We start from the raw sequence: 19,794 nt of genomic DNA on the forward strand, positions 1-19,794 counted from the left end.
CACTAAGTTAAGAACATATTTAATTTATACTAGCTTTTTGATTTTACGCTTTCATCAGTGGTTTTTATACAACGGTCTGGCGTTTGTGAAAAAAAATATCTCAGAAAAATAAAAACTGCAGAAGAACTCTTCATTGTAAGTCAGAAATGTAATTAATTTTTGCAAAGTATACCGAAGTTTTAGATTAAAACTCCATAAGAATTAATTTACATATTGCAATAATACCAAGAATAGATTTATCAAAAGATTTACATAAGATTTATTTACGGTTGAATTTCTTTATAAAAATTTTATTTGATTAACAATGAATTTCTTTTCTTTTTTTCCAGGCAGAGAATGATTTCTGAGAATAAGGCTGACTTAAGAGACCATATGGTCGGACAAAATTAAATGGCTTTTTTTGGTACAAGGCTGACCACGCACTTTTATTTCTTCTGTAGACAATTCACTCTTAATAATAAAAATAAGTTATATTTATTCTACTATTTATCTCTAGACTCATTAAAAGAAAAAAAATTCCTGGAAGATGATCACAAGAAATCCATTTTAAGAGGATTTCGAGAAATGGGTTTTGAAGAATCCCACCAATGCATTTCTTAGTAAACATTTTCAAAAGCCATTCTAAGCATCCTCCATCACTCATAATATGTGAGAATGTTGAATCATTTGTGCTGCTACTCACCCTTTTGTGCTTAAATTCCAGGCAATGATAAAACAAATTAGTACGAAAAAGGGGGAAAAAATTGAGGTTCCATTTTCCGATGTCACCTCTTCTGTACAGTAGTCGGCGATAGATAAAGTAACATGTATTGGGCTTCGAGTTAGTCTTTAGACAAACTTGAGATTTTTTCGCTGATGGCTAAGCCATATGACGACCTAGGTGCACTTGGACATATCGGACTCTTTAAAGTAACATGTAAATCACCTTAATAAATTTCGGTTCAATTCCTTCAATTCCTAACTTTATTCACTTCTAAAGATTATTATGTCAGATCTCTCCACTTGTCCACAATAACAATACAGTGTAATGTCCATTAATGTTTTAAATATTCAGTCCAGCCTTTTCTTGAAAGCGATTCGTGTACCTGTAGATGTACATTAAATAAATAATCCGGCAATAGACGCACAATTCCCATAGATGAAAAACTAATCCTGGCAACAGAAAAATTTCTGCTTCATAAGCATCCTTTGGATGCGTTGCTTAGGAACAATATCCAACTTCATATTCAAATCTAATTTTATCTTATTGAATTTAAAGTAAAGTAATCGCATATTTTTTCAGGCTTAACATTCAACTACTGATGGAGTCCTAGAGAGCGAGAGAAGAACATACTTTACTTCTAAATTGTTTTTCCTACAAATAAAAAGCAGCTTCACACGGGATTCGAACTGAGGATCTCTCACTTCCAAATACAAGTTCGTGACCACTACACCAACATCCGCCTTTTTTCTTGTACTTATTGTTATGATTAACATATTGTCACAAAAATTTGGAATTTCAGGGCATCTTAGGAGTTTATCCGGGGTAAAATTGTCTCTTCTGGCTCGATTTTCCTTAAAAAAGTATTGAGCATCAGATATTATAAGAGAAGAGTCAATACTGGTATTGCATCGAGAGTATTGGTACAACTTTACTCATTATGGAAAAAAAAAAAAAAAAAGTCCTTATGTAGGCATCACCACAATCTTTTCCTTTTGATTCAGAATGACTGAAAATCATGCTTCATCTTTGTTTGATAAAAAAAATGGGTCCATAATGAAACGACGTTCAAGAGCAGTTCTATAAAGAACAAAATTTCAATTTGTTTAGGAAATCTTTCCAAGGATATTTATATCTACGATACATATTTAACCTGAAAAAATATTTTTAAAAAGTTTTTTTTTAATTAACCCCTGGTGCGTTCTGCCAACACTTAAAAAAATTTGCATGTGGCTTTTTCTACTTAAAAAGGGTGCACTAGCCTATTAAGTAAACTTAAACTGCTTTACAGCTTTCACTTGTCTGCTTGGCTTTGCAAATTTAAATCTACAAACTTTTGATTGAATAATGGGTACGTTTTGCATATCTATTTATTTTGAAGGATCAATATCTTCTTATATCTTATATCTCTCTAAACTTACTTAAAATTCAAGAAACTTAAACTCTTTAACAAACTTTTTTTGTCATTTTTGTTTCTAAGTATTAAATTTATCTAGTTATTTCAAACTGTAGGTTTGTTCCACAACAGTGCAAGAAATTTGATACCTATTGCTTTATTTTTTTACCCAATTCAAAAGAGAAGTACAAATAGCCTTCTACTTTTTGCTAATAAAAAAAAAAATCTGCAGTTAGGTCAATTTATAAGTTCTTTACAAAGTTATCAACGAGTTGGAGGAGAAACAGGTTGCTACATTTATGTATTCATTAATTTACAAAGTACTAGAACAGTCTGTTGGGTTTGAAGTATTTTTGAACTTAAAACAAGAATTATTTTTTCTTTATTATTTCAATTAAAGAAAACAAAAAATTATAATCCAATTTGTCGACTACATTAAATAAAATTTTTCTTAAAGCGACCTTAAATCATCTTAAACAAAAAAATAATCAAGCTCATCTTTCAATATTTAACGGTTCTGAAGACTGTTGTATAATTGATAAATTACATTCTTAAGAAACAATACATCATCAATATAATTATTGACAAGATCACTGAGTTAAAGCGAAAATAGCATGAAATTGCAAATAAAAAAAATAAAATAATATAAAAATCTTAAAGAAGAACGACCTTCCAATCCCCACAAACTATAGTAAACTTGCAGAAAATTAAAACATGAAATGACGAACAACTTTTTACGATTATCAATATTTACTAAGTGATTCTTTAGATATTTTTTATTATTTATTTATTTACAAGCTGTAAATTTAAAAACACTATGGTAACTTTGGTGAAAGTGGAATCTGTTAGATAGCAGGATGAGAATGAGTCACCCATTGGTATCTCTCTCGACATGATTTTTCATTTATTTTGCTGGCCAAGACCTGAAGGAGATCTCAGGTTTACTGGAGGATTGTCAGCAATGGTCTTAGAGGCGAGAGAACATATGAATAGAATAAGGGCGATGAGAAAGTCAAGTATGGAAGCTCTGATATTTTTCCTTAGCTAGTTGCTTTCCTAAAGGAATGTCGAGATCGGGAAGAGTGTCTGGTTCGAGGCAGTATAAATATTAAAAGTCACAAAAAAAAAGGCTGTTTATTGGCAAAGTAAATGTTTAAAATGTTTACTAAAAATATTATCTACTAAAAAAATACAGATGATGTAGATATCCCAATTTCTGTTTTTATGTTTACCAAAATGCTCACCAGGTACCGCCACCTTTTGGTGATTTGGGGTTTATTTTCTTTATACACATGTTCTTATCTTAGACGTATGTTCTTGAATGTTTGAATAAGTGAGTGTGTTTTTCAATTGGAAAGTATTAAATGATTTTTCCTAATAATTTCTCTATCTTGGGTGTTCTATTTTTCTTAATCTGCAAAATTTTCCATAGCAGGTAAATACTTTCTATCAAAAAATATAGCTGCTACTACTTTATGTATAACCCTGTTAAATCATTTTATTGTCTCTGTGCTGTTGTAGAGTGAACATCTATTTTTGTGCTGTCTGTTTTTTTGTTACAAAAACATAGTTCTAAGAGGTTTTAAACCGTGATTTTTGACGTGAGTGTAGGATTCTATAAGAAGTTTAATATAGCAAAAAACTGCAAAATTCTACCGAAGGGATTTTTAGTTACTTAAAGATAAAGATTTGTTAATTATTAATAGTAAAGAGAATTTCGCCAGTTCAGTGCTTGTTTTTGTGAGTGGTGGGGATATAGTTTTATGTTGTTATCTCATCCCTTCTCTTTCTTGGACCGAATTATTTACCTGTTGATCAGCTTTGTTGATACCACCAGTATTTCTTACAAACATCTTTAGAACTTTGGTAAAGATTTATTCCAATCTTTTATGAAACTTGTTTATTACTTTACAATTACCTTGTTGGTAAACAAGACATTTGGCTCTATTTATTTTAAATTATTTTTCTAAGCTGGCAGCAGGCTTATTAAATAGCTTTTTATCTGCTTATTGACAATTTAAATCTTTTTGAATTCAAATTTCTCAAATTATATACGCGCAATATTTCTAATACATTTAATGAGTCAGGAAAGTATTGACAAATACTTAACGCCAAAAAGTAAATTAAATAAGCGAAGGCGCACTCAGAGTTCTCCTGAAGTAGATAAAATCTGTCAAGTAGATTGCAAGATGGGTGAAGCAAGTCTTAGTCTGCAAACATCCTGGATGAATGAGATGAAAATAATGTTAAAGAGTATGAGTGAGCAGATGTCACAGCTTGCAACTAAGGAAGATCTCATCAAGATTGATGAGAAAATTAATTATGCAATTACTGGATTTGAAAAGGTTAAAGAAGAGCTGGTTGTGATCAAAGCGGAGAATAAGCAGCTGAAGGAGAAACTAGCGGACTTAGAAAATAAATCTAAAAGAAATAATCTCATATTCAGGGGTATACCAGAGAGCACAGACTACGGGAAAGTGGTTCAGGAATTGTGCGGAAGCTTGCTGGGGCTTACGAGTGAAGTTAATATAGTTCAGGCGTTTCCTATAGGCCGCTCAACCACCGGAAGAAGAGTAGTTCTAGTTGAGTTCGCCAGTTACAAGGACGTTCTTCTTATAATGTCCAGTATGCATAAAACTAAAAATACGGGCATTTTGATACATCAAGATTTGTCGTATGTGACACGAATTAAAAGAAATAAACTGCTGTATTGGAGAAGAAGAATCATGCAAATTATACCTGGAGCCAGGTTACGTTTACGTACAGATTTACTAATATTAACTGTTAACAATCGAACTGTTAAGTTCAAGTGGGATGACGAGGATGGTCTCATAACAGAAGAAAGAGGAAATGGTCTTGCATCGCTGACTGAGATAACAGGTGTTGACTTTCTTAATCTTCCTAATGAAGCAGGTAATGGCGGAAGTGTTTCTGGTGTGACAACTAAAGGTACTCCACATTTAAAATGACAGCAACTAGGCGAGGCCCTATTTTATTTTATCTACATCATCACGGTCACGGCGTCGGATGAAATTTGCGTTAAGTATTTAGCCAATTGTAAATAATTTTTTATTAATTAAGGTTTTGTCGTATAATATTAAAGGATTAAGTAACAAGCAAAATAATACTGATTTTTTGAGTTTATAACTAGTTTTGATAGATTTCTATTAAGTGAAACTTCTGTTTTGAAAAAGGACATAGTTAAGTTTGAGCACTTATTTAATGGTGTTGTTTTGTATTGGGATGTGGCTATAAAACAGTCTGAATTTTAATGGGTTTTAGGAGTGATTTGTCTGAAAAAGTTGTTTGTGAATATTGAGTCTTATTAAAGGTAAATGTGGGCACTCAACTGTTTTACCTTCTGCCTGTATATATAAATTGTAGTTTTTGGGAGCAAAATTTTAATGATATTTGTAATTTTTGTATTGAGAATAGAATGAATGATTGTTTACTTATTGGGGATTGTAATGCCAGACTGTCTGATTTACAAATATTACCTGATGACATTCAGACTAAAAATATACATGCTGTAAGGAAATCTAAAGACAAGATATTGAATAGAGAAGGAAATAAACTGTTAGGGATGTGTGAAGATAACGATTTATGCGTATTGAACGGAAGAACAGCTGATGATTGTGAAGGCGAGTATACGTACGTATGTCAGTACACGGGGCAGTTCACTCATAGATTATTGTTGTGTGCCTTATCCACTTCTCAACTATGTTAATAGTTCAAAAAAAAAAAAAAAAAAAAAAAAAAAAAAAAAAAAAAAAAAAAAAAAAAAAAAAAATCGCTCAAATTTACTCAGATCACATGCCTATTGAATTGTGTTTAAAATTAGAGTTTTGTTTTCGTAATCAATAAATTCAGAAAGAATTACTATTATAAATAATTATAAAACTATTATAAAAATACTATTATTTACTGTTTGTTTTGTAACGTAAAAATTGAAATTTAATTTGTTTATTTTTGTACAATTACTCATTATTTTTCTTTTTGTATTAAATGTGGCAACTCGCCTGACGGTCTATGACCAAGGCTATACATTTTGTTAAATTTTCAATGTAAATCAATAACTAAATAAAAAAATGTTTAATAATAATAATAATAATAATTTTATCATTCAAGTGATTAATGTAAGATTAAATGTAATTAATATGTGATAAATGTGAAATTACTATGTACGACTCTATCTCTCAAGAGTGTGCTCTTGTACTTTGTTAAAATTTAGTGCAGTAACTTGAGTAACATAAAACAGGACAACTGAGATTTTAAAATTACAATAGTATGATTTTAAAATTATTGATACAGCTATCAAGGAACAATCCTGCTTGTAATGTTAAGATTGAAACTTGAAATACACATATCAAATTTAAAATTTTTAAAAAAGATCATGTGGATAAGATTACTGGAAAAGCCACATTGTCGCCTCTCCAAACAACGCTAATTAGAGCTAAAGTTACTGGGTGAAAAACATAATAATTAGCTGGATAACTGGGTGTTGGCACTGAGGAAGTATCAACCACTATGGGTGCTAAGGAGGTAAGGTTTTCCACCATGTTGACATGGTTCTTAAGAATTTTCTTTCATTATTATGCTCATTCAGGAACAACTTGCAGTCTAAAGTCAGTGCTAGACTTATGCTTTTATCCGTTTTAGTGGTATTTAATTTATAATAATAATTATATATTTATTTACAAAACTTTACATATGTACACAAAATTGGAAATATAGAAATTGAGATTTTAAGCTTACATTCATCAGATAATATTAGTACAGATTAAAAGGGAACTTTTTTTACAAATTAAGGACAAAAATAACAAAAAAAACCTTAGCTTGATACATATTTAAGTAATTTAAACTTTCGGAGAACTTCATTTTTCCTACATCATTCATATCTACTATCTAAGATTAATGATAGCCCAACAACATCTATGCTAATAAAGTTATGTAAAATTTGCTTAAATCAGCAGAAAATTGTTGATAATAATGTGCTTAAATCAGCAGAAAATAGGATTTATTGTTGATAGGTTGTGTAAACTAGGTACTTTATAAGATCCTGATGAAATTGTACATACCATCGAAAGAAGACCCTCACTTTCAACTTATTCTAAAATATTACACTGCTACAAAAAGTCATGATAAAACTTCTTTATTTTTTGAAGTTAGTTCATATCAGTAAACTGAAGTATGTCCTTTTTTTAAATACGTATATATTAGGGTGTATCATTTTGTAGGGGGAAAAAAATTAATATACAATTTTGGCAGACTTTGCTCGCCTTCCGAGTCTCAGTAATTTAAAAGTTGTGCATACCAAATTTCGAGATTTGATCATATTTAGAGGTTGCACACTTTGAACACTTTTGTAGAATTAGGAACTATTCTGTCACGTCGTAGATCCCAAATAACTCAAAGAACTTCTTGGTTTTTTTGGTAACGAAATGGCTCACGTCTTTTCCTTCAAAGTCTAGATTTTTACCCTCGACTCCTTTCAATTCCTTCTTCTTCGCAGGTTTGGTTTCCAAATTTTGAACCATACATTGTTTAACTTCTTCAGTAATACGTTCATCCAAAAAAGCCAATCCCACGTTTGTTCCCGACAGATACCAAAGGTGTCTTTTGGCAACTGTGACTGCACTGTCTTTGACGTCTGCTTCCGGGTAAGAGTCCAGAAGCTGTAGCAAATCCAGATCATTCTTTGGAGCCCATCGACTTACAGTTGCCTCGAGCCAAAATCGAACATATATGAGACTGACAAAATCAGCTACGCGTTTCATTCCTTTCAATTCTCGTTGAGACATATTCAATTCTTTAGCAAAAAGGGCTATTTTAAGTACATATAATGCCTTTGCCATCCACCTTGCTTGATGCAAAGCTCCTGGGATCCTGAATGTGATTTTTTTTTCATTCTAACCTCCTAAATAAAGGAGTGAGAGTTTTAATAATCTTTGTAATCTTCTCTTGGATGGCTTCCATCTTTTAGAACATTTTGGATGTAGTTAACCATTGTCACGCGTTGTTCCTCTAGAAATCCTTGAGCAGGAGTGTCTTCAACCAACATTGATGAACACTAAAATAAACACTAAAAGTACTTGTTCTTTTGAAGGAAGCCTAGCTCCTAAAAACTCATCACTGGGCACTTTTTCTAACAGCCAAATACCTCTTTTAGTTCCCATTTTCAAGTTTAATTATTAACCTGTAATGAACAAAGAAACGTAAATGAAATTATAGAAAGAAAACTTACATTAACACAAAACACTTCATTAGCTAGTTTGAGATAATAGTGACTAATGTGTGCAACCTCTAATCATTGTCCAATCTTCATGGAATTTGGCATATATATCTTTTGTAATACTTAGACTCAGGGGGCAAGCAAAGTTGTGTGATACTCACAACTTCGGAAAAATGAAACACCCTAATATATATATTAATATAATTTTTTATTATTATTTTTTAATGCATGGGTACTTGTCAGCGCTTCACCTTTTTATTTTAATCCAAACCAGATCCTCACTAGTAGGATGGTTGTATCGAGTTCCACCTATTCACTGTCTAGCAAGATCTGGAAGAGCATTAGGTGATTGAACAAGTTTAACGTTTCTCCTCATTGAACGGATTAGGGCAATGAGAAATATGGAAGCTCTGATATTTGTCCTTAGCTAGTTGTTTTCCCGAAAGGAATGTCCAGATCGAGCATTATAACATTCAGGTGATAGAAAGGAATGTAGACCCTTGGTATTTATTTAAAAAATATAGATTGCATTTTTCTATTTTTTTTTCTCGCTGGGTGTATCGTTTTGATTTTTTTCAGAACCAAGCAAAATTGTGCCGTCTCCAATACTAGCAGCTTGGTTTTTCATTTTCAATTAAGTACTTCTGCTTCTGTATCCACATAATTTCATATATCTATGTAATCATATAATTGCACATGTATCTAGGATACCAATAAATTAATCCTACAATGATTTAACTGAAGAAGTGACTAGAGTAAATAAGGGATAATCACTTTTAAATAATTTATTTTTAAAGTATTTTAAATCCTTTTTACAATTAAATAATTCAATTATTTCAAAACTAAGATATACAACGTCATAAAATTTGTGCATAAAATGCAATGTGTACAATTAATAAAGTAATAAATTAACTCCCTGACCACCAACGAATTTTTTAAAGATTTTTGCACATCGTTTGTGCCGGCGATTTACCAGTTTTCATCGTTTGTGCCGGCGATTTACCAGTTTTCATCGTTTGTGCCGGCGATTTACCAGTTTTCAACGTTTGTGCCGCTAAATTAAGAAAGTTATTATGAAAACTAAGTGATCATACCAACTTGATGGACAGTTAGTATGGCCACCAATTTATATTAAACTTTTTGAAATTTCCTCTTTACCGATCGTTTGGGCTGGCGATTCACCAAACAGCCTTACAGCTCATAAAATTAAAAAAAATTATGAGAGAAAGAAACAAAGTGGTCATAAGAACTTCGACCTAAGTGTAGGAAAATTGGTACTCTCGGGTAAGCGATTTTGACCAAAACTCTATGTGGCATCCATCCTTTATTCATCCATTATCCATTAAGGCAGAGGTCGGCAACGTTTTTAATGTAAAGAGTGAAATACTAAATTAAAAATTCATGGCGGGCGCCAACTATTTTTTGACCTAACAAATATATAAAAATAATATTCATATTTATAAAACATGTTCATTTATTAATTTTATAATTTATAAATTTAATTACCGAACAAGGTTATTATTAATCTTAAATAAATACAGAAGAATGTTTGTAAGTATATTAAAGATGGTGGCAAGAGCAATGACATATTTTTTATATAAAATTATTTTAATGGGATATTTGGGTTGCCATATCATCTGCAATTTTTTCATAATCGATCATATACGACGAATTACCCGCTCTTAAACAGTTATCTAAATGTGCATCCGTAAGCTGTGATCGGTATTTAGATTTTAAATATGTCATATTTGAAATAAGGGCTTCACAATTATAGGTAGTTCCACAGTATGAAAATATTTTTAGAGCGCATTTTCTCAAAATAGGGAAACTTTCCTCAGTAACTAATTTCCAAATTGATTTATCAACATAATGTGATTTTAAAACGATATCATTTTGCAAATTAATTATTTCCATTTCTAAGTCCTGCATGTTAGTAGCATCGAAATAATTTGAAATTTTGCAAGGCAAATCAGGTTCATGAACATTGAATGGATTTTTTATCCATTGTCATTTTTTTTAAAGAATCTGTTAAAAATGGGCACAACCAACGGATAGGCAAGCCAAAACTCTGGACTCCCGCGCTTTGCTTGTAGCAGCACTTATGGTGGCAAAGTCAAGATCTAGGTTGGCTAGAGTTATTCGATGTTTCAGACCATCGACTGAAGCCACGGGATTGTTACTGTACACTTTATTTTTTAGATATCCCCACAAAAAATAGTCCATTGGGGTTGAGTCCAGAGATCGAGGTGGCCATTGGATGGGACAATGAGTCCCTAAGCACTTTTCATGGAAATTTCTGTCCTGGTAACCTCGAACAACTCCGGGCAACCATCTTGTTGAAAATACATATCTAGCCGACGTTGTAGCGGAACATCTTCAAGCAAAAGTGGCAAAATGTCTCTTAAAAAAAGTTAGATATCTTGCACCAGTCAAGTTCTCTCTGTAGAAGTATGGGCCGATTATTTGATTTCTTAAAACTCCACACCAAACGTTTGTAGAAAAACAACCTGAACGTCGAATAACTCTAGCCTGCCTAGATCTTGACTTCGCCACCATAAGTGCTGCTACAAGCAAAGCGTGGGAGTCCAGAGTTTTGGCTTGCCTATCCGTTGATTGTGCCCAGTTTGAACAGCTTCTTTTAAAAAAATAACGTAATTTTGACAATAAAGTGGATTTTTTAAAAATATTTTAAATTACCATAACTTTTGAAAAACCTAACCGATTTCAAATTTTGTTTTTTTGTTTTCTTTAGGAGCTCAAATACTATAAAAATATTAAAAAAAAAATATAACGTTCCATTTGAAAAACAAAAGTTGGATGCTGTATCTCGAGATACAAGGGTTTAAAAAAATGGGTCAATCACTGAAAATAAACTAGACTAAAAATGATTAAATAAGTGTTTTTTATTTTTTCGAAATTTCCCGCCGTTAAAAAAAAAGTGGGTGGAGCATATAACTTTGGTCACCCTGTATATTAAAACTGTCCGGTAGGACAGTTGTATAAGGGTTGATTAAAACTGTCCGGTAGGACAGTTGTATAAGGGTTGATCGTCAAAAACTGCACGAAAAAGCGTAACGTTGAAAAACACCCAACTTTGACAATTTTTTTCTCTTTTTCTATAAAAGATAAAATTCCCAAATTTTCTTTACAATGTAGGGCAAATCCTCCTTTATAACTGTAATTTTTTCGTAATAACATAGATTTATTAGTTTTCGAGAAAAGTGATGCGAAAAATGCGCAAAAACAACATTTTCAAAAATTGTTGTTGTTGTTGTTGTTGTTGTTGTTACCTTTTTTGTAAACAACGTTTGTATGGCCCCCTCTATAACTAGTGTTGCCAATAACTCTGTAAATGTTAGCTTGTTTTTTATAAAATTTGGTAGGGTGAAAGGGATAGAGCTCCCCTGCGTAACAGTAAAGCGATGTTCTGCTCTTACACTTAATAAGGGGAAGTCTTGCAATCTTTTCAAATCATCGTCGGAATAACCGATTTTCGTGAATGAAGTGTCATATTATTCAAAATTTTATGTAGATTTGCATTTTAGAGGTCTCGACGCTGTGCATATTTGGGAGGGGAGTTCGCCTAATGTATGTAAGGCCCCCTCCAATATTATTATTACTGATAACTCAGTAAATCTTAGCCCGAATTGATAAAATTTGGGAGGATGAAAGGGTTAGGGCTCCCACTGCATAACAGTAAAGCGACGGTCTGCTCTTACACCTATTGAGGGGTAGTCTTGCAATTGTTTCAAATTATCAATGTGGGTGTATGAAGGGAGCACATTTTCTCAGAAAAGACTTCCGCGTGTTACTTTCTTCAAACATGGACATTTTATTGCACGGTAGATTAAGCTTCCCTTAAAGTGTAACGAGTTTCTCTCTCTCTCTCTCTCTCAAATTTAATTGTTTGTCACGTTAATTGCCAGTCTTTATTAGCACATATAGATGAGTTTCGTTATTTTTTTTCAAAGAATTTCTATCATGTTGTTGCTGTATCTGAATCATGGTTGAAACCGCATATCAGTGATGTGGCTGTCGGTCTTGCAGGTTATAGTTTAATTAGATGGGACCGTTTAGGAAGGATAGATGGGGGTGTGGCTCTATACATCCACCAGTCTTTATCCGCCAAAATATTAGCAACTTCAACTGCACAATATTGTTCTCGACCTGAATTTCTCCTAGCTGAAATAATCGGACACCAATCATCTAAAATATTATTCGGTGTGCTTTATCGTCCACCTAAGATTGGTTTTATATCAGATTTTGAAAATGTGTTTCATCAATATTATCAGCATTACAATCATATCATTATAGCAGGAGATTGGAATACTGATATGAATGTTGTCTCCTTTGACAGCACTTATATCAATAATTTCTTATACGAAACCAACCTATTCCTTGTTCCTTTCTATTCTACCCATCACACTGCCACCTCACATACCTGGCTGGATCTTTTTATAGTAGACGATGAAGATAAAGTTCTGGAACATTGTCAACATCCAGTTCCATTTCTTTCCAATCACGATCTAATTCAAATTAAATATTCCTTTAAAGTTCCACGTACAAGTTGCGATAACATAGTGATTAGGGATTTTAAACAATTTTCTGCCGATGATTCCATAGATGACTTACAGAATTGTGAGTGGTCTGATCTGTATAATTCTACATCTATTGATGATAAAATACAAATGTTTAATACTTATATTATCGACACAATGAATAAACATGCTCCATTGCGTTCTATTCGAGTAAGACGTCCACCAGCTCCTTGGTTATCAGATGATATTCGGAATTTAATGCGTGAACGAGATAAGCTCAGAAGAGCCTTTATCAGGACGCGTAAAGAAGACTTACATATTAAGTTTAAAACACTTAGAAATGTGGTTCAAAATAAAATTAGAAATGCGAAACGTTCGTATTATTCAAATGTTTTTTCAAACTTAAACAATAGCAAAATAACTTGGAAAGAACTTAGGAAGTTAGGATTAATTAAAACTCGTTCTCAACTAAGTAATATTCCTTACAATTGCAATGAAATAAATAAATATTTTGCTTCATTCATCAATAAAACTACAGACTATGATACTCTGGAAATAACTCATACAGAGAAACCTTTCAATGAAAATAGATTTTATTTCAAACATATTACCTTCGATACACTTTTATGTAATCTCTTCCACAGTAAATCTGAAGCCAAAGGTGTTGATGAAATTTCAATAAATTTTCTGAAAAAATCCATGCCTGTCATCATTCCTCCTCTATTAGACATTTACAATTTCTCCCTAAATCATTCGACATTTCCTTCCTTATGGAAACATTCCTTGATCCGAGCCTTCCCTAAAACTAAACATCCATCCTCACTAAAAGATCTGCGTCCTATTTCATTGCTGTCTGCTGTTTCTAAGCCTTTGGAAAAAATGGTATGCCATCAGCTTAAGGAATACTTGGAAAATAATAATCTCATGGATCCGTTTCAATGGTTATCGTGAGTGTCACAGTTCACAGTGTGTTACTAAAAGTTAAGGACGATATTCGTTTTGCTATTGATAAGCGCATGTTAACCATTTTAGTGTTGTTTGATTTTACAAAGGCTTTTGAATCAGTTAGTCACACTCTTCTTCTAAAAAAATTAAAATTATTGGAATTTTCTGATGCAACTCTTAGATGGTTTCAATCATATTTGTGTAATAGAAAACAGTCCGTTGTCTCTGGGCATGGAGATTATTCATCATGGGAACCAGTTTATTCGGGTGTACCCCAAGGTTCTGTTCTAGGTCCTCTTCTGTTCTCTCTGTATATCAACGATATCTCATCATCTATCAAGCATTGCAAATATAGTCTATATGCAGATGATTTACAGATATACCTTCATTGCCCATTGTCTGAATTAGAACAGGGTATAGCCCAAGTCAATTCCGATGTTTATTCAATTAATGAATGGGTGAAACAAAATTGTATTGAGTTTAATGTTTCCAAAACCAAAGCCATGATTGTTGGAAGTGCCAGATATGTCAACGATATTGATATGAATTTTATTTCAAAAATAACAATAGATCAGGCTTCTATTCCTTATGTAGATTCTGCTAAATGTTTGGGTGTCACTATTACTAGTACTCTATCTCCTTAACAAAAACTTACAGTTTAAAATGTTAAGTATAAGGGTTGATTAAACGCCAAAAGGTACACAAATCAGCGAGTACCCAACATTTCATTAATACTTCATTAATATTTAAGTAATTCTACTGCATTAATTTTCATTAATAAGTTATTTTTTAGAATTTATTAGATATCACAGACCCTTATGCTGGCCATTTTCGTCTACAAAATATATGTTCAAGTAGCACTGTAGATTGACTGTAATATCTAGTTATTTATAATAATCAAACTATTAATTACAGGTTAAAAAGAAAAACGTTATAAAAAATAAAATAAAAATATGAGGCTAAAAAATTCAAAACCTTGTTTAAAAAAATGCTTACACCAACTTACATCAATGATTTTGTTTATTTTATTTATTTATTTTTATTTCTTAAATAAAAATCGTCGGTTTAAGTTCATTCTTCGATTAAAGTAATTGTTATTTTATGTAGTAGTCAAACGTTTATGATAATAGGTAATAATTATCTGGCTTTATCGCAAATAATATGGTTTTCTTCAATTACATTCTCCATCTAGGTGTTCTTCCCACAATGTTGTATATATGTAATATAAAGTAAATAAGATATGCATATATTTAGGACAGCTAATTATTCCAGTATTTTACTATAAGTAAAATTAGGAGGACTAAATTAAATTACAATAGAGAAATGAATAATTATTGTTTAATAATCTACTTGTTATTAACTGTGTGTTAATTGTGCTCACGAATATTTCGGTAAGACGAATTCAAGACAGTAGCCTACTCTAACTTTATCTTTACTTTATCATGCATGTACGTATATGTGATTTATCATAATTATAACAAAAAAATAATATAAATGAAGTGGCCAGCATAAGGGTCTGTGATATCTAATAAATTCTAAAAAATAACTTATTAATGAAAATTAATGCAGTAGAATTACTTAAATATTAATGAAGTATTAATGAAATGTTGGGTACTCGCTGATTTGTGTACCTTTTGGCTTAACCCAACCCTTATACTTAACATTTTAAACTGTAAGTTTTTGTTAAGGAGATTTTTGTACCTTTTGGATAGATTTTCCTTTTTGTCTATTTTACAAAGTTACATATCTGCTTTACAGATTTTTTTAAAATTTGGAATAAGCAATTCTATCATTATAACCTGATAAGGTGTTAACTACCACTGGAGAGATCTTTTTAAAAAATGATTGTAGTTGCGGCTCCCAAACCATCCTCAATAACAATTTTTTTGAGAAAGCGTTTTGAATAACATAGGAAGGTATTTGTACGTAAATAGCAAAATTAAACTGCGATTTCAGTACTTTCTTTTAAGAGGAGTAAGAAAAATAAACTAGGATTGCAGTACTTCTCCCTAAAAGGCAAAGAGGCAAAGATTTTTTAATCGAACAATTCATTGATTTAAATCGGTTCACTCATTGATAATTTAAACGATTGCAGTACTTCCTCTTAGTAGGAGCAAGAGAATCAGCAACGTAGAGGAGCTTTAACCACTTATTCGAGCTGAATTTTATCAAAATCGGACTAAGCGTTATAGAAATATTGGTAATAATAGTTTTAGAAAGAGCCTTATTTGGGTGGGGCAAACTCCCCTCCTTATGAGGCACGGTGCCGAGACTTTTAAAGTGCAAATCTGTATAAAATTTCGATTCGAATGACACTTCATTCATAAAAATCGGTTCACGTGTCGATAATTTGAAACGATTGCTATACTTCCCCTTAACAAGTGTAAGAGCTGATCGCCGCTTTAATGTTACGTAGGGGAGCTCTAACCCTATCATCCTACCAAATTTTATCAAAATCGGGCCAAGATTTACAGAGTAATTAGTAATAATAATTTTGGAAGGGGCCTTACATAAAGGGGGCTAACTCCTCTCCCATTCGATGTACAGCGTCGGGACCCCCAAAAGGCACATCTACATAAAATATTGAATCGAATGACACCTCATTCATGAAAATCGGTTCACGCGTTTAGGCGCTACGTTGTTTACAAAAAAGGTAACAACAAGAACAACAACAACAACAACAACAACAACAACAACAAGAAGAACAAGAACAAGAACATTTTTTGAAAAAGCCGTTTTTGCTCATTTTCGGCAACTTTTTTTTCGAAACCTATTAGATCTGGGTGGTTGCAAAAAAATTACAGTTATAAAGGATGGTTTGGAGTAAGATTTAAAGAAAATTTGGGAATTTTATCTTTTATAGAAAAATAGAAAAAAATTGTCAAAGTTGGGTGTTTTTCAACGTTACGCTTTTTCGTGCAGTTTTTGATGGTCAACCCTTATACAACTGTCCTACCGGGCAGTTTTAAGTTTTAATCATGGAATAATCATGTTGGTGACATATCTAACAAAATTTCTAAAACTTTGTGCCAGCTTAAATACAATAGGAATATTCTGCCTATTTCGCTAAGAAAACAGCTGATTACTACACTTATATTTCCGCATTTAGATTACTGTTCGCTAGTGTACAATGATTTAACAGCTGAATTGAACATAAAATTACAAAGGTCAATAAATTCCTGTGTTCGTTTTATTCTAAATGTAAGAAGAGATGAGCATATTACTCCTCATTTTATTTTTCTTAATTGGCTGAATGTCAAGTATAGAAGGAAGTACTTATTGGGAAGGTTTCTGTTTATGCTTCTAAAAAATCAACGTCCTGAATATTTATTTAATCTGTTTATTAGGAAGGCCCAATTAGATTTAAAAAATACCAGAACTGCTAATTCCAAATTTTATATTTCTCCATATCGAACAGTTACCTATAAAAATTCATTTCTTGTGCAATCTTCTCTTTTCTGGAATTCTTTACCTCTTACATTAATTCATAAAAGTACAATAGCTTCATTTAAAAATGCATTGTATGATTTCTTAATGCGGTCTTTCATAGAAGACGCTTCTCATTAGAGAGTTTATTATTTAGTTTTATATCTATTAATTTTCAATGTAATTTTTGTTATAATAATTTTACTTTTATATTGCTTTTACTTATAGAGAACTTATTGTAATTAATTTTGCAATTTAAATTTTGTTTGTTGTCCTTAAGGGATATTGTCCCAGGACAAAATAAAAGTAAGTATTGTCCATAGGCCTACTGTGTGTAGTACATCTAAAGTGGAGTTCAATGACGTATTGGCCAACTTCATATTTTCCACTTTTCTTGAGTGACGTCACTTTTAATTTTTTTTCTAAAATCATTACTTTTTTCCAATAAAAATGTTATTACTCAGAAAGTTTTAGTCCGAATTCGATTCTGATGACACGATTAGAAAGACAGATAAATTTTCTAAAAATTTATACCATTTCGAAGCATAAGTTATTCTCCAAACTGCCTGAAATATTTGAGAAAATGTTATTATTTTTTTTTTTTAAATAGTACTTTTTTAACTTATTTCCTAACATTAGCGCACCATTCACTAATAACTTTTTAGGAAAGCGGAATTTCGAAAAGTAAACTATGTTTTTTTTGGTCTAGTTTCCAAATTTTTTACCCCCCAATGCTGTATCTTCATTTTTGGCGGAGTTACGGGCAAAAACTCAATTGGGGTTTCATAAGGACCACTGATTTTGACAATGATTATGAAAACTACATAAAAAATTGAGAAAAATGCTGTTAACTCCGTCAAATGTTCACCCTTTTATTAAGCAAGTATCGAAACAGGGTAAGTGCTAGGAGCTACTACTTTTTGTGAACATAATTTTACTTACTTCGAAAGCTTCTTTGTGGCTAAACAGGAAGTGTAAAAAAATTACTTGATCATTTTTGTACGGGCAATAGGTTAAATAATTTTAACAGAACTCGAATTCAAACCATTCGGTGGTTTCACATGCATGCTAAGTTACAAGATAAACTTATTGGAAAGTTATTGCAAAATGCTTGTTGGTATGATACTAAAATTGTCCAGAATTTCAGATCAAACCATGTGTTCGATGAAGAAAATATTCGATGCAAAATCAGATGGTACATCCCCTTATATATTTCTAAAAGTAATAATGAATTTTGTAACCTTATTTTTGTTGATATCTTTCATTTCTATATCATCATGTAAAAATATTGGAAAAAGTCGTTTAACGAATTTGGAGATTTCGCAGTATTTCGGAAAGTGGAGAAATTGCCACTGTGGATTTGGAGGATATTGCTCGTGGGACAACTCTTATGAACCGAAAGAAAATTGTTTTTGTAAAATAGTTAGCGGTAGTGTATATGAAACATGCGAATACTGTAGCAAATCAGGTAGTTGTCCATTAATTAATTATTGTAAACGTAACCCGTGTGCTAACGGTGGATCATGTACTCGAACAATTGGAAGTTTTTATTGTCGCTGTAAAAATAATTATCATGGACAAACGTGTCGCAAGAAGTTTGGGCCTAAAGAGAAGCGTAAGTTTACGAATGTTAGACGTTAGTAACTTTTTTTCTTTATATTGAACCGTCCATTTGTTTTAGCATTTTCAACCTTGAGTGGTCCATTGGTATTTTACTCCGTTAATTACGCACGTAACTGGCCAAGAGAAATGAACATAGGAGTATATAAAGGATTCGGAGATGACTTTCAAGTGACCGTTGATGACGGTTCAGGATACGTAAGACGTTTCAACCAATTCCGATTCCAAAAATCAAGTATTCATAGAAAATGTTCTGATCTAGTTATCAAAGACGTGATTATTATTGATGCGGAACTATGCCTTGTTATTCCTGAAGGTAAGTATAATATTAGATAACATAAACAAATAATTATTTGCAAATTAAATTAATTTTTTTTTTTTTTAAATTTATTTGTAAAGTTACACCAGCGCTAGACACGCTATAAGTAACAATAACAATAACTGACATCGAACTAACTAATTGAGGGGAGGAGCTACCCAGTGATAACACTCCCTAAGATTAATAAATTGAAGTTGATCTTTGAATAATAATGTTAAAATTTTGTAGTAAATGTATATATTGCTCTCAAATACTTAATAACGTTTTTCTATATGGTTGCTTAGTACATAAAAAACATTTCTAAAGATGACCTGAAGATTCATCTTGGAACTTAAACTTGAGCCGTTTAGAAACAATCAATCAATCAATCAATCTTTTTATTTATAATAAATCAATTAAAATAAAACTGCTACTGATTTTGCATAAATTTTTTTAGCTTTAAAGATTTAAGAACGTAAAAAAAGATGTTATTCAATTTGCTATAAGACTCTATTGTCAATAAATTTAGCATTGTATTATCGCCCATGGGGTAAAATATATGGTTTGAAAGATACATTTGTCTAAAGCAACTCAACATGGGACATGTTAAAAGGAAGTGTTCTAAATTATCACTTTCAT

The 19,794-nt window shown here is 31.8% G+C and overlaps 2 protein-coding genes and 1 pseudogene across 13 annotated transcripts in view; 2 read left to right on the forward strand and 1 right to left on the reverse strand.

The window, feature by feature from the left end:
- Nucleotides 1–3,383: 3,383 nt before the first annotated feature.
- LOC141458557 (uncharacterized) overlaps nt 3,384–19,794 on the forward strand; it is a 121,217-nt gene continuing 104,806 nt past the window's right edge. For 11 of the 12 annotated variants that reach the window (XM_074136692.1, XM_074136695.1, XM_074136694.1 and 8 more), the window contains exons 1-2: nt 18,303–18,852; nt 18,919–19,173. In XM_074136692.1, coding sequence (XP_073992793.1) covers nt 18,303–18,852; nt 18,919–19,173 — 805 coding nt within the window. Of the gene's footprint in view, nt 3,532–18,302; nt 18,853–18,918; nt 19,174–19,794 lie in introns of those variants that run through there. The other variant, XM_074136698.1, reaches the window with a different exon arrangement.
- On the forward strand, nt 3,578–9,067 carry LOC141458558 (uncharacterized). Its single transcript, XM_074136707.1, has 2 exons — nt 3,578–6,638; nt 8,908–9,067. Exon 1 carries the CDS (start codon nt 4,175–4,177, stop codon nt 5,063–5,065), a length of 891 nt encoding a protein of 296 aa, XP_073992808.1. The 5' UTR covers nt 3,578–4,174; the 3' UTR covers nt 5,066–6,638; nt 8,908–9,067.
- LOC141458559 (uncharacterized) lies at nt 7,184–18,317 on the reverse strand (annotated as a pseudogene).

This window comes from Rhodnius prolixus, unplaced genomic scaffold (assembly GCF_049639745.1).
Source record: "Rhodnius prolixus isolate KJV_2025 unplaced genomic scaffold, Rpr scaffold_5, whole genome shotgun sequence".
NCBI classification, from domain to species: domain Eukaryota; kingdom Metazoa; phylum Arthropoda; class Insecta; order Hemiptera; family Reduviidae; genus Rhodnius; species Rhodnius prolixus.